The following is a 13,689-nucleotide window of genomic DNA, read 5'->3' on the forward strand; positions in this document are numbered from 1 at the left end:
AGAGATGTAGTGGGGAGCTGAACAGGCAGATCAACAAAGTACACTGCTGAGGAGAGCAGCGGGCGAGTCAGAAGAGGTCTGCCACGCCATGTGGTCACTTCTGGGGCCCGCAGGGATTGAACTCATGCAGAAGTGGCTTTAGCTTCTTAGTGCTGTGCTTTAACCCTCTGCGCCACCAGGGAGGGCCCCACTTCCATTTTAATGAGAGTCTTTATCATATAGATTTGAATCTTCCCAAATGTTTTTTGGAGTCTATTTTGAATCTATTTTTGGAGACTATAGTCACCTGATTTTTAGCTTCCTACTTACTGATCTCGTGAAAGACATTGTTTGATTTATGTATGTTGAACAAAACTTGCATCCCTAGGTTAAAACCTACTTGGTCGTGATGGATGATTCTCAGTTTTCATAGTCATTTCATGTGAAATTTTAGTGCAGTTAATGTATATGATGTCACCAAAATGTCATTTTGGGAGTAAATTATGAAAATTAATACAAAAGATAAATACAAAATAAAATGTTTTTAATTTAATGTTTCTCTGATTATTTTCATCTTTCTAGATTGACTCTTATCCCCAGTGTGTTACTCTTTGCTTAAGTGTTCTCATTGTTGAGTACCAGTTAATAGCAGGGTGCTATAATAACTACAAGTTGCCGTCCCCTTCCCACATATATAAAAAGAAGATGTAATTTGAATTTCAGTTGAGAGATACGAAATTTCAAATGAGGAATGTCCTTCTAAAAGTAAATTATATAACAGTCATCATTATTAATATCATATCTTCAGTTTTATTTTGATCAGATGGAATCCTGAAACCTCTTTAGCAAAAATTGCTGTTTAGACATCAAGGTCTGCAAGAAAGTTGTAATTTTTAATGAAGAATTTTTAATTTTGAAACAATTTCTCTTGATTTCAGCAGAATCTATTCCTTTAAATTCACTTTTATTTTTACCTACTTGTTCCTATAGTATGGTTCTTTTTTGTTGTAGCTAGTGTTATATGTGAGCCGTTAATATGAAAAATGTTGGGTTGTCTTCAAATACTAAATACAGAATATCTCTCTCCAGGAAGATAAGTGCATATTTTACTCAGTTCTTTATTTACACTTTTATTAGGTTTGATATTTTAGAAATTTAAGTGTTAACTTCTTTTCTGGCTTCCAATGAAATTTAAATATCCTAGTGGGTGGTGATACTTAGTTGAATATATTTTATTTTGAATGTATTTAATTATGTCCAGTGATGCTTACCACATTTTTCTGTGCTACAGCTTTGTGTTTAGAATAACCACAAAATTAAAATTCTTAAGAGAAGCCTTGTTACTTACTCATCTGCATGAACTTCCTTCTTACCTGACCTCAGATTGTTTTTATTTTTTTTCTCACTTATACACCTACTTTGGTGTCAGAATCTTTTCCTTCACTCCATGTTTTCATTTACATCCCTCTCCCTGGTCTCACAGAGTTTAAGTAGTCACATTCAGATACCAAGTGTAATGGACACTCTTTTTATTCTGTATATATGTAAACCTTTAGGAATTGGGCATTTGTATAGCATCAGTATAGCATATAGCATATAGTTAGGAGCACAGGCCTTCAAATTAAATAGAACCAAATTTGAACTGTGATTCTTTTGTTTTATATACTTTGTCTTTAAAATGCATTTAAAAGTTTTAAGTTAATTTTCTTGTCTGTGAGATGAATATGATAGACCTAAGTCACAGGGTTGTTTTGAAATTTAGACAGACTAGTATATATGATGTATTTTTATTAATGTCTGAAATATGGAAAGTATTTTAAGAATTTTAGTTTTTACTGTTATTTAGCTTAAAGGTAGTAAAAAATTTACTCACATTTGGTGACTTGTCCAGTCTTAACTTGGAAAGTCTTTGAAAGTAACTTTGGGAAAATGATATAACTGTATTTCATATTAGATAAATGGGGAGTGCTTACCTATTGAAAATAGTGGTATGATCTTGCCAGCTTTTTATTGTATGGATTAACCTGCAATTATATATGTAATATAGAACTAGACAACAGAGAACTCTGGGACAGTTTTTTAAGTTAGGTTTATATATAGTATTTTGGCTTTCTTATAAAATACTACTTTATTGAAAAAAGATTTTAGAGTTTTTAAGTTTCTCTTAGTCATACTGAAGACATTCTTGAAATTTTCTGGCCTATTTCAGTGTCACTGTAACATTTGTGTTACAGAAGTTGGTATATTACATAAGAAGTTTGGAGACACGAGTTTGAATTCTCACTTTTTTTGTTGACTGCACACAAGTCCTTGGTCAGCTAACCAAGTACCTTCCTATGTCTAAACTATGATTTGTGGTGCTTGTAATCTCACCTACTTACCTGTCTACCAATTTACTCAGAAAGTCAGATGAAATTATTATGTGACAGCTCTTTAAAAAGTGCAAGGAACTCTCTTGGGTAAACATAAGTGTTTATCTTATCCAGTTCTCACCATGTTTTTGTTCACTTCTTTTTAAAAACAGTGCTGTTTTATAAATTGAGATTCATACCCGTTAATCATATTTCTATGCCAGAGGCATTTTGGTAACTTTTTTCTTGAAAGTTAGTCATCCAAATATCCAGAAAGGGGTTCCAAGATGCGCTGGTTTTTTTCAGGAATTATAACTGTAGCTTTAGAAATCCTTTCCAATCTCTGCTCAGAACTGATCACTTCCATTAAGCCTTTGATTAACCCTACCAGGTTTTAATTAATTTGTATTTCACATACAGTTATACCTGTAGTTTATAGTATGCTAATTTATATTTGAGTGTTTTTTTTTAAGCTGTCTTTTAAATGTGACCTGGTCTTGTTTTCTCAGCTAGTTTGGAATCTCCTGAAGGGTAAAGACAATTGTTCTGTCCTTTCTTTACAACAAATTCTCCCTTTCTTCACAACAGATTCTTAATAAAGGGTGCTCTCTTTGTCTAATGGTTTCTTATTGGTTACATTTTAAGTTAAACTCTCAGTAGTGTTATCAGTTGGCTTAATTTTAAAAGTATGCATTGAAGGAATTCTCAGTTGTTTTAGTATATGCTTATTTAAAGACAAAAAGTATATACTGCTTGATTTAAAAAATGTTTTTTAAGCTGCCATAAATTTCAAGTAATACTAGACTTAATTTTTTTCCTTTTCAAACCATTCTGTTCATTATACTTGACCAAAAGAAATTTAGTAAATTTCATTATATAGTTTGAAATTTTTAACATTTTAGAGGAATGTAGTATTTGTATTGTTAATAGTTATTGTTTTAAATGATTCTAAGCAAAAAAAGGAATTATGCCTTTTATGACTATAAAAGGTATATTTTTACAAAGACCCCAGGTTGGTTATTTCTCACTTTCCACTAAGTTATTGGTAACTTTTACTCTTCATGTTTCTTATGTAAACCTTGATATGGAGGAGACTATACTTAGAATAAACTCCCTAATTTATTTGGAAATAGCCATACTTGAAAAAAACAAAAAAGAGACTTTATATTATATTTGCTTTGCTTCAATCAGAACTTCCTAAAATAAAACAAGATAATTTCTTTCCTTTTCTTTGCACTTAAATAATTTGCTAAAGCTGATGTTTCTTCCAAATGAATGTTTACATTTTATTTTTCAGATTTTTTTCTGTAAAACCAATTTTTGCTTCTTTAAGAAATATTTTTACATCTTCTTCAGGAATGTCATTGTCTGCTGGATCTTCCCCTCTTCATTCCCCCAAGATCACTCCACATACTTCTCCTGCCCCCAGAAGAAGAAGTCACACTCCAAATCCAGCAAATTATATGGTGCCTTCTAGTGCCTCTACACCTGTTAATAATCCTGTCTCTCAGACTCCATCTTCTGGTCAAGTGATTCAAAAGGAAACTGTTGGTGGGACAACATACTTTTATACGGACACAACTCCAGCACCTTTGGCTGGAATGGTAAGTGTACTAAAGGAGAAATGATAGTATTCTTATAACAGTCCCTTCTAACTAATGATATGAAAAAGTGAGTATTTAATTTTCATATTTAGATCATGATTTTAATTTCTTTTTATCTCTTCATAATAATGTGTTCTACATTAGTAATAACTAAATTTGGTTCTAATCAGAAATCAGTGTAATTGTAACCAAGTATAGTTATTTAAGGCATGTTTGATAAATTCTTGCCTCAAGTGAGGCACCAATTTAACATATAGATGTCTAGGTAGTGAAAGGCACATACTGTGACGAGACCTCCAGCATAGATTGTTGTTAAAGAAGATTCAAAGGAATCCCTAATTGTAGATGAGAAGGAACTACCATCTTGGAAAGCCCCATCTTGGAAAATAGAGAGGAAGAGAGAGGTGAGGAGAAGGAGCAGAGGTGTTATTTCATGTTTCATAAATTGTACCTTTTTATCTTTATTATTTTGACCATGCTCAAAATACTACTTTTTAATTTTATAAAAAGAAATAGTGAATGAAGAATTTATAAGTAAAACAGACATTCTATTAAAATAATGGAAACTGATCTAAACTGTAGACACTTGACATAATTACAGATGACAGGCTAAGATGAAAAGTATATTTGGATTTTGATCAGCAGATTTTCATTCCACAGTGATTAATGATTAACTTAATTCATTTTTATTGTATTTAATATTTTGCTAAAAATCCATTTCAGTGCAAAGATAACCAATTTATTTTTTTTATTTATAAGAGTCCTGGTTCTGCCAGTGTTTTGTGACTCTTGAATCTTTATACCTCTGAGATTGTTTCCCCCATTATAAAGTGGGTATAACAGTGCCTGTCCTCCTATGAGATATAAATGTGAAGAAATTGTGGAAGTACTTGTAAATCTTATAAAATGCTTTTTGAAACATAATAAAATAGCTAATAGTTTTTTGTTTTGTTTTGTTTTGTTTTTGGTCAGAGATCTTTCAAAAATTATCACAGAACAGCTTGCCGAACAGAAGGTCAAATAATTGAGGTAGAGTAGAGACTTTCTTTGATTCCTTCAAGTAAGAATTCCATGAATGTTTTTACCTTTTTGATTTATTATATTTTATAATTACTTACATTTTTGTTTTATCATGTTTGTAGAAAGAAGAAATTTGGTTTAATCTGTTCAGAAGTTCTTTTGTCAAAAAATTTGCTTCAGTTGTTTTTTTAGAGACATATATGACATATTTTTGTATTATTTTTGCCATTCATACTTCTCCTAAAAATATGCTCATTGTAAACCTGAAGTAGTTAAGTCAAACTGGTGTTACCTGATGTAAAGGAGTGCCAAGGCAGATAAAGAGAGGTACTGTTCTTCCTGCACATTGCAGTTATTGCAAAACCACTTCCCATTTGAAATCTGGAGCAGAATAATCATCTGATGGCACCAGAAATCACATGAATATATTTTTGAAAGTAAATGAATAGTTCAGATTTTCAAATAAAAGAATAAAATAGAAAAGATATTTTGGAATGTACTTTGATTTATATTATGTAGTAATGAAATGAGAGGGTGACAGAGGAAAAAGAAAAGAAAGCAGGTTGGTGGGAAGAGTCCACTAGGAAGAAAGAAAGAAGCTGCCAGCAGAATTACTAACTCTATTGTAGTTGCTCGGATGGTAAATATATTTTTGAACCCTCCTGTTCACTTAAGCTGTGACCAGGTCCTCCGCTTTTTACTGTTGCAGTTTGAAGTGTCAACAAATATAGATAATACTATTTAGATTGGCTGTAGTAGGCCCTAAAGAACACAGTTTGCTGGGAGGCCAGGACAGTGATCCCTCACTATCTGATTGCACCCATTTTAATAGCTGCTTTCTTCCTCTCTTCCACTTGCTTTCAGAAAAACTTAATTTTTTCCAAAAATCTATTGTGCCTCTCACTGGAGTTTAAAATTGGCTATGCTGAAAAAATGTTTCCTTGCTCATTTCATTTCTAAAATTACTACAGTATTAAATTATTTTTTAATGAATTCATTCAGAAAGTATACTGATAATAAGTACTCACTGAGGTGTTCATTGTCATTGAAAAATTAAAATGTATCAGTTTATCATTTAAAGATTAGAACTCAATGAAAATGATGAAGCTTATAAATTGAGAAAAATTATTCATTACATTTCCCCCCGCTTCCTTACCTTTTTTAGGTATTTCCAAACTATCATATTTATCCTCCAACAGCACCTCATGTTGCTTATATGCAACCGAAAGCAAATGCACCTTCCTTCTTTATGGCTGATGAACTCCGACAGGTATGCTTTCAGAATTTATAGCACATAGAGGGTGTCTTTTATGTTTTAGCAGAAAACTGAAGAAAGAACAGAGCTTTTTAAAGTCATGTTATTTAATTTCATATGGTGTACTAAATCAAAAAATTTAGTCTATAAATTGTAATTGATATATTAAAGAGAGTGCATTTTTTTCCCAAGAAAATTGCAAATAATTGTTAGGACATAAAACAGAATAACTCTTTAAATGAACAGCCTTTCTGCATTTCCTATCCTTTAGGTCTCCTTAAGTGTATAAAGAAATTATTTAAATATAAAACTTTGTTAATATTTGTAGGTTAATAATAAGTAATTTGGTTCAGAAATAAGTCACTTTAAGAGACCTCAACATTTTCTATTAAGTAGATTCAATAAAATTACTATTTTTTTGATAAATAGCTTAGTATTATTTGATATATAGAATTTCATATTACCCTTAGATTCTCCGAAGTATATTTGCTTCACAGAAACAATGTCCATAGAGTGAAAGGTACCTTGAAAAGAGTACCTTGAGTTTTCAGCCATATTATTAGTTATATGCTTTGGGTTATATATGCACAGCTTCTTAGACTCAATTTTAATTATAGATAGGTATATCAAATACTGGCATTTAAATATTTTGCCACTAATTAATACTTATATTGTTCTAAAATAAAATCCAGATATCAGAAGCTGTGTTTCAATGTAAATATACATTTTTTTTTCTATTAGGAGCTGATCAATAGACATTTAATAACAATGGCTCAACTTGATCAAGCAGATATGCCAGGTAAAATGCGAAGTTGATTCATACTGCCTTTTAGGTGATATTAACCCTTATGTAGTCCTACATGTTTTTATGTCTTAAGCTAGCGTCTTGTCCATAGGCACTCCTCCTTAACAATGCTTTAACTTCCAGAACCTCAGTAGCTTTACTGCCAAAACTCCCAGTCAAAAAAAACCCAGTGATTTTACCTACTGAATGACCCACAGTTTAACTGGTCAAGAGCCTCAACTGCATAACTGCCAAAACCCTTAGCTCTGCTCTGTTTCCCCTTTGCCTGTACTCAGGGAACTTGAAGAGCTCTGTCTTCTACCCTTGAGTTGGCTGTGAGCACTACTCACTGAATTGAAAGGGTGCTCCTCACTGTTTGTTATAGTACCTTCATAATTTACTTTTTATTTTCCTTAGCCACTTTCACTATTCTTTCTTTATCTTGAACTCTTGGTGTAGTTCTCATTGCATTTAGATACTGAGGCATTATTTTAAAATGTATATTTAAAAAAAATGTATTTTTAATAAAATTCATGAACTTGTAATTTTAGTTCCTTTTCCATAGTGGGGGAGTCTCTATTATTTCTTTTATATAATTTCTCTGACCCTTCCCTTCCCCTTTTGGGATACCCATTATCTCCACTAATGGATTCAGATTTCAGAACCTTCATTATTTCACTTCATATTTCATGTTCCTCTTCCACCTGGATGTTTTGTGCATTACTGTCTTTGGGATCATCACTAATTTGATTGCTGAGTTGGTCTGTTCTGCTTCTGTAGTTTTCTCTAGAATTTTTTTTATTTGATCTATGGCGTTCTTAGCATTTGGAATCTTTTTACGTAATACTTCAGTTTATACTTTGCATTCATTCATTTTATATATCAGATCACTTGTTTTTCTACATTTTCTTCTATCTCTTTTATTTTCTTTATTGTAGCACTTTTGAACTCTGATAGGTAGATAAAAGTCTTCCATGTTTTGTAGTTGGTCTCCTGTGAAGTCCTATTCCTTGACGAGTATAATACCATGTGTTACAACAGGTTTTTTGACAGCCCATTTTGCTGCTTTATATTCCCTAATTAAAATAATAGACACACACACACACACACACACACACACACACAGCAGTACTTTTGAAAGTTTGACTACATTTACTTTTCCTGTAGGTGGTGCTGTCATTTTATTTAGCTTACTATATTAAAAATCTTTACTGGCTTCTTAAGATACTGAGACCAGTTTTTGTGGTTATTGGGTCAGAGGGTGGGAAAGAGGGTTTTCGTGGAGTCCACCTGCACGTACAAATGTGTTTGAGGGGAGAGGGCTTGAGTTTGTGGCATCAGTGATACTCTCCTCTCTGAGGTTTCCAGTCTCAAACCGTACCATCTGTATATGTCATTGTGCTTCTTGAGGTCCCCACTTTTTCCTATGGGTATAGAAGGAGAATGTAGTTCACGCCACTGTCTTTTTTCCTACTCTGGACCCAGCCATTGGAACACCTCAGCTCCTCTGCACAATTCCCTTTGGTCTACTGTGTGTTCCTTTCACACCATTTCACTCTCCCTTCCCCAGGGTCCCTGGCTAAGCTGCCAGCCCATCTACCGGTGTTCCCACCTTGATGACAGGCATTTCTTTCTGCCACCCTTCAATTTAGTAGAGTGACTCTCTTCTGTACGTCTTCTGTGCAGTGGTGGTCTCTGATGTCAAGGGGTATTTGATTTGCCCCAAGCCACAGTACTTTCAGAGTGTGCCACTGTTAACAGAGGTATTCTTCTCAGGTATTCTTTCCCCATCAAGTATTACATTTTTAAGACTCTCTCTTTCTCTCTCTTTTTTTTTAAGTTTAGGTGGGCTAGGAGCTTATCTTTTACAATCTTTGAAGGGTTTGTACTGTAATATTCCTAATTATTTAACTTTGTACTTGATACTCTAATCAGAGTAAAAGAAAAATAAATAACTTAGAAGCATTAAAGATTAGAAAGACAAAAAACAGACCTGTCAGGTGTAAGTCATATGAATATGGATTATATATTTTAAAATTAGAATTGAATTTAGAAAATAGCTGAAATAAGATTAGTATGTATTAGTTGTGTTTTCATAGGCCAGTAGCTTGTAATTCCAAAAATATATAATCAAATGTGAAGTGCTATTTACAGTGGGTTTAGATCTCTGTATCAAGGAATCAGTACAACAAAAATGTGTGCGATCTCAACAGAGATCTTAGAGTATAATAGAGCTCTTCATGCTATACGGTTAAACTTATCAAAGAGTAAAGGGATAAGACTACCCCAGGCAATTTTCAGATAATGATTAGGAACCTGGTTGTCTTGGGAGAGGGGAAGCTTGGTTTGGATCTGTAGTAACTAAAACAATATAGTAATAGCACTGAGTTATATAAAGTGATAATATAAAGTGATAATATGTGGGTGAGGCCCACATATTTTATGACTTGTCATTAGGGGAAAGGAGATGTTAGAAATAATGGTTTTCTTTATGCCCAATGATAAATTGCATCATTATTTCAACCTACATTCAAAAACTAAATGTCAATAAGCAAACTTTAAAATTCCTACTATAAATGTATAATTTTAACTCTTAAATAAAAAAAGATTTCCTGTATAGAACACAAAGATATTTGACTCTAGAGGAAAATATTGATAAAATTTTACTGCAGTAAATTAAGAACAAGTCAAATACCTATTATAAAAATACTTGGAAGAGGATTTTTGAAATTTATATAATTGACACTATAAAAAACAAGTCAGTAAGAACTTAGACAGATGAATGGAAAATTGGTTAAAGGATAGGAATAGGCACTTATTTCATGAAAGAGAAACATGATGGAAACATAAATTCTTGAACATTATTGGGAATTAGGGAAGTATAAATAAGATACTATTTTCAAGTGTTAGGATATGGGTTCAAGGGTTCAAAATGTGTCCAATAAAATGCTGTAAATAGTTATAAATTGGCAAACCTGTTAATTTCTTTTGAAAACTACTGAAATTGAACTACCTGACTAGGGAACTGGTCCATTACCTATAGCATGGCAGACTTCTGTCTCATTTACTTCTCTGCTTGGCAGTATATTTTAATGGGTCAGCCTGTTCTGCTCCCACTTTCTGGTGAATCCTCTCACTCTCTGCACCTCTGGCCCGTACCCCAGTTCTTCTACATAAAAATTTAAAAATATAAACAAAAACAATTTTTTTTTAAAAAAAGAGTTAAACAATAGCAACCATTTGTTAGACATGAAGCAGTGACTTGAAGCTTAAAAATTAAAGTTTATAGTTAATCCAATTCTGTGCACTTGTGTTCAGATAACATTTAATTTTTTTTCTGCCACTACTTTTTAACTGATCTTTTGTCACATCACATGTATGTTCATTTATTAATGTTTTGTCTTGCTATCTTTCTTTTGCTTTCCCTTTTTTACTTCTTACTTAATATTTTCATTAAGTTAGTATTTTTCAAGTTTGAAATCATAATATACTTTCTATAGGTCAGTGTTTCTCAGAAACAGTTATATCCCTGTGGGTCATTTGGGAATATGACGAACTTTTTAGTTGTTAAAAGTTGCAGTGGGGTGCTACTAGCTCCTAATGGTTAGAGGGTGGGATGCTGCTAAAACCCTACAATGTATAGAATAGTCCCTAGTAACAATGATTATCTGGCTAATATTACAGAATTGTGAGATGGAGACCCTCTGCCATAGACTTGTGGGCTTCTGATAGTGAATAACAGTCATGTAATAAATCTTAACTCCACCAGTTCACTGTTCTTTAAAGGGGGAAGTAAAGTTGAATAGAGGAATGAAATCAAATTTTTCTTTATTATTTGGTAGAACATGAGTCCTGGACTCAAAATTGGGGCTATGTTAAAGAATGCATCGATCTATACCATATTTAGTTGAAACTTTGATTTGTGATGCCTAACAGTGGTTGAGGTGTCCTTATTCATTTTACAAAATCAGAGGGCTCATTTTGAACTTGTCTTCTGTAATTAGACATTTCTGAATATGGTTTCACCTTATACCTTAACAATCATAGGGCAAAATATGTCACTTGTTTTTGTTTGCATTTAAAGAGACTTATTGCTATGTTTAAAAAATAGTTAAACATGTTTTGTTTTGTAAAAAGTTTGACAAACACATAATAGTGTAAAGGAGAATAAAAGTCTCTCCATTAAGACCTTACTATTTACTGTTAGTTTTTCTTTGTTCTTATCTACGTGATTTTCTAGACTTATTTTGCTTGTTTGGTTATCTGTTTTTCACTTAAAACATTTTCTAAAGTTAGTCACGACATTTAACAGAGTGGAAGATGTCTAATTGGAAAACATAATTGATTACATTTGAGAAACAATACAAAACTGTTGTGATACAAGTGGTTTATAGTAGATCTGATTTCTTTTTTACGCTGAGAGATTTATGAATGTCTGCAAGTTAAAGTTATCTTCCTATGAATTACTCTAGCAGTCCCTACAGAAGTTGACAGCTACCACAGCCTGTTTCCTCTAGAACCACTGCCACCACCTAACCGGATACAGAAATCAAGTAATTTTGGATACATTACATCTTGCTACAAAGCTGTAAATAGCAAAGATGATCTGCCATATTGCCTTCGGAGGATACATGGTAAGGAAGATAAATTATTTTCTTTTAGAAGTCTAGTGTTGTGACATAAGATTTTTTAAAATCTTCCTGAGTACTTAATAGCTGAATTTAAATGATAAAATTTATTATTTCATTTGGATAGTAATACCTCAGAAGTAATGTGTATGTGTATACATAGACTTTTTAAAAAATAATGGAATAGGAGGGAGATGTCATTTATAGTTGAGTAGAAAAATTTTTCTTTTTAGGTTTTCGTCTTGTTAACACAAAGTGCATGGTGTTGGTCGATATGTGGAAAAAAATTCAGCACTCAAATATTGTAACCTTGCGTGAAGTGTTTACTACTAAAGCATTTGCAGAGCCTTGTGAGTAATTTGTAATTGTCTTTCTACTTGTGGGCTTCATTATTTGAGCCCAGATTTTAGTAATAAGTGTTTGTGTTTTGTTTTAAGCTCTTGTGTTTGCATATGATTTCCATGCCGGAGGAGAAACTATGATGAGCAGACACTTTAATGATCCTAATGCTGATGCCTATTTCACAAAGAGAAAGTGGGGTAAGAAAAAAAATGCAAGCAAACTATAATTTGACAGATGTTTTTGCAGTGTGGAAGAGTAGTTTTCTATTGTAATATACATGTAAATTTACCCCATAATCGTTCACCTTAGTCAGACTTAATTGAATTTTAAAAATTATATCAAAGAAATGTATAAGTTCACAACAAATTTGTCTATATTATTATCTCTATTATGTTATGCTTATAGCATTATGTGTTATGTCTATAGACTGAGATGAAGATGGGTTGTTAAAGACTAGTGTAGATATTTGAAATTTAAATAAAAATATGATAAAAATGTTTTCCTCTTCAAAATGTTTTTCTTTAAAAAATATAATACTTTCCGAATAATGATGATTTGGAAAATTTAGTAAATTTGGGGGGGGGGGAAGTCCTGTAGCATCACCAAAGTACAATCATTATGATCTTTTGGTATATTTTTTTCCAGGTTTATTTATTTATGGTTTTCTTTTGCATTCCATTTATCATTTATACAATATTTTCCCCAATTGTATATTTGTGTTATATTATTGTATTACAGTAATTATATTAGTTATAATTATATTGTTAGTATCTTGTAGTATGATGTGACTACATGTTTATGACATTATTTTCTTAAACAAATGCTTTTGTTTAAAGATAGAATTCCTTGCTATTTGAGAAGTAAGTCTTCAAAACAGTTTTTCAGGTAGCTTTCATTAAATGGAGAATTTTTCCCCCCACCTGGTTTACAGTCAGATATTATAAAGAATTGGAATACTTTAATTAAATGATATTACAACAGATACTTAGTAAATGGTAAAAAGTTTCAAAGTAAAAGTAAATCTATTTTAAGATGTTAATAATTTATGTATTTGAGAAAGGAAATGTATATATCATTTCTGGTTTGGGGGCAAGAAAGAAGCACTGCTTCTTTGTAGCTTTTAATCTTTTAAAGATTTTTTTTGAATACATAATGTTAGAAATTTTGGGGATTATGACTCTTTTGAGGACTAACTATGGTTAAAAATATATTATTACTTCTGTTTACTTGTAACTTTGCTTTCTGGCAGTTAAGAGAAGCGAGCTGTGGTTATGACTGTTTCACATTAAAAATCTGGTCATATAGTGTGGTCACTTTCTTCCTTTTGCCATGTCATCTGCAGATACCTACATAATTTTGTTGAAGGGGATGTGGTATCATTTTTCCTATAGATGAAGATAGCTGTAGTTCAAATTTATTTTAGTAATAACACCTGCGAAATAACTGTTGGCTTTAATTTATGGCTGGGTTTCTCAACTTCAACACTGTTGACATTTTGGGCTGAATAATTATATTTATGGGGTGTCCTGTGCTTTGGAGGATGTTTAGCAGCATCCTGGCTTATAACCACTGAATGTCAGTAGCACCCCCCAACCCACTTGCGACACCAAAAATATCTTTAGGCTTTCCATTGTCCTCTGGGGTCAAATTTATTTCTGCTGAAAGCCCCTGATTTATAGCTTTTCATTAAAAATAAATGAATGAGGGCCCTCCCTGGTGGCGCAGC

At 32.3% G+C, this 13,689-nt stretch overlaps 1 protein-coding gene across 6 annotated transcripts in view; it reads left to right on the forward strand.

The window, feature by feature from the left end:
• The window catches only part of PAN3 (PAN3 poly(A) specific ribonuclease subunit), a 120,183-nt gene that overhangs the window by 85,482 nt on the left and 21,012 nt on the right, over window positions 1-13,689 (forward strand). For 5 of the 6 annotated variants that reach the window (XM_004680171.2, XM_012723356.1, XM_012723360.1 and 2 more), the window contains 6 exons: window positions 3,687-3,934; window positions 6,120-6,224; window positions 6,951-7,008; window positions 11,466-11,627; window positions 11,855-11,971; window positions 12,059-12,160. In XM_004680171.2, coding sequence (XP_004680228.1) covers window positions 3,687-3,934; window positions 6,120-6,224; window positions 6,951-7,008; window positions 11,466-11,627; window positions 11,855-11,971; window positions 12,059-12,160 — 792 coding nt within the window. Of the gene's footprint in view, window positions 1-3,686; window positions 3,935-4,906; window positions 4,964-6,119; window positions 6,225-6,950; window positions 7,009-11,465; window positions 11,628-11,854; window positions 11,972-12,058; window positions 12,161-13,689 lie in introns of all 6 variants that reach the window. The other variant, XM_012723359.1, reaches the window with a different exon arrangement.

The sequence above is a fragment of the Condylura cristata genome, unplaced genomic scaffold, assembly GCF_000260355.1.
Source record: "Condylura cristata isolate star-nosed mole 26May11 unplaced genomic scaffold, ConCri1.0 scaffold00010, whole genome shotgun sequence".
Lineage (NCBI taxonomy): Eukaryota > Metazoa > Chordata > Mammalia > Eulipotyphla > Talpidae > Condylura > Condylura cristata.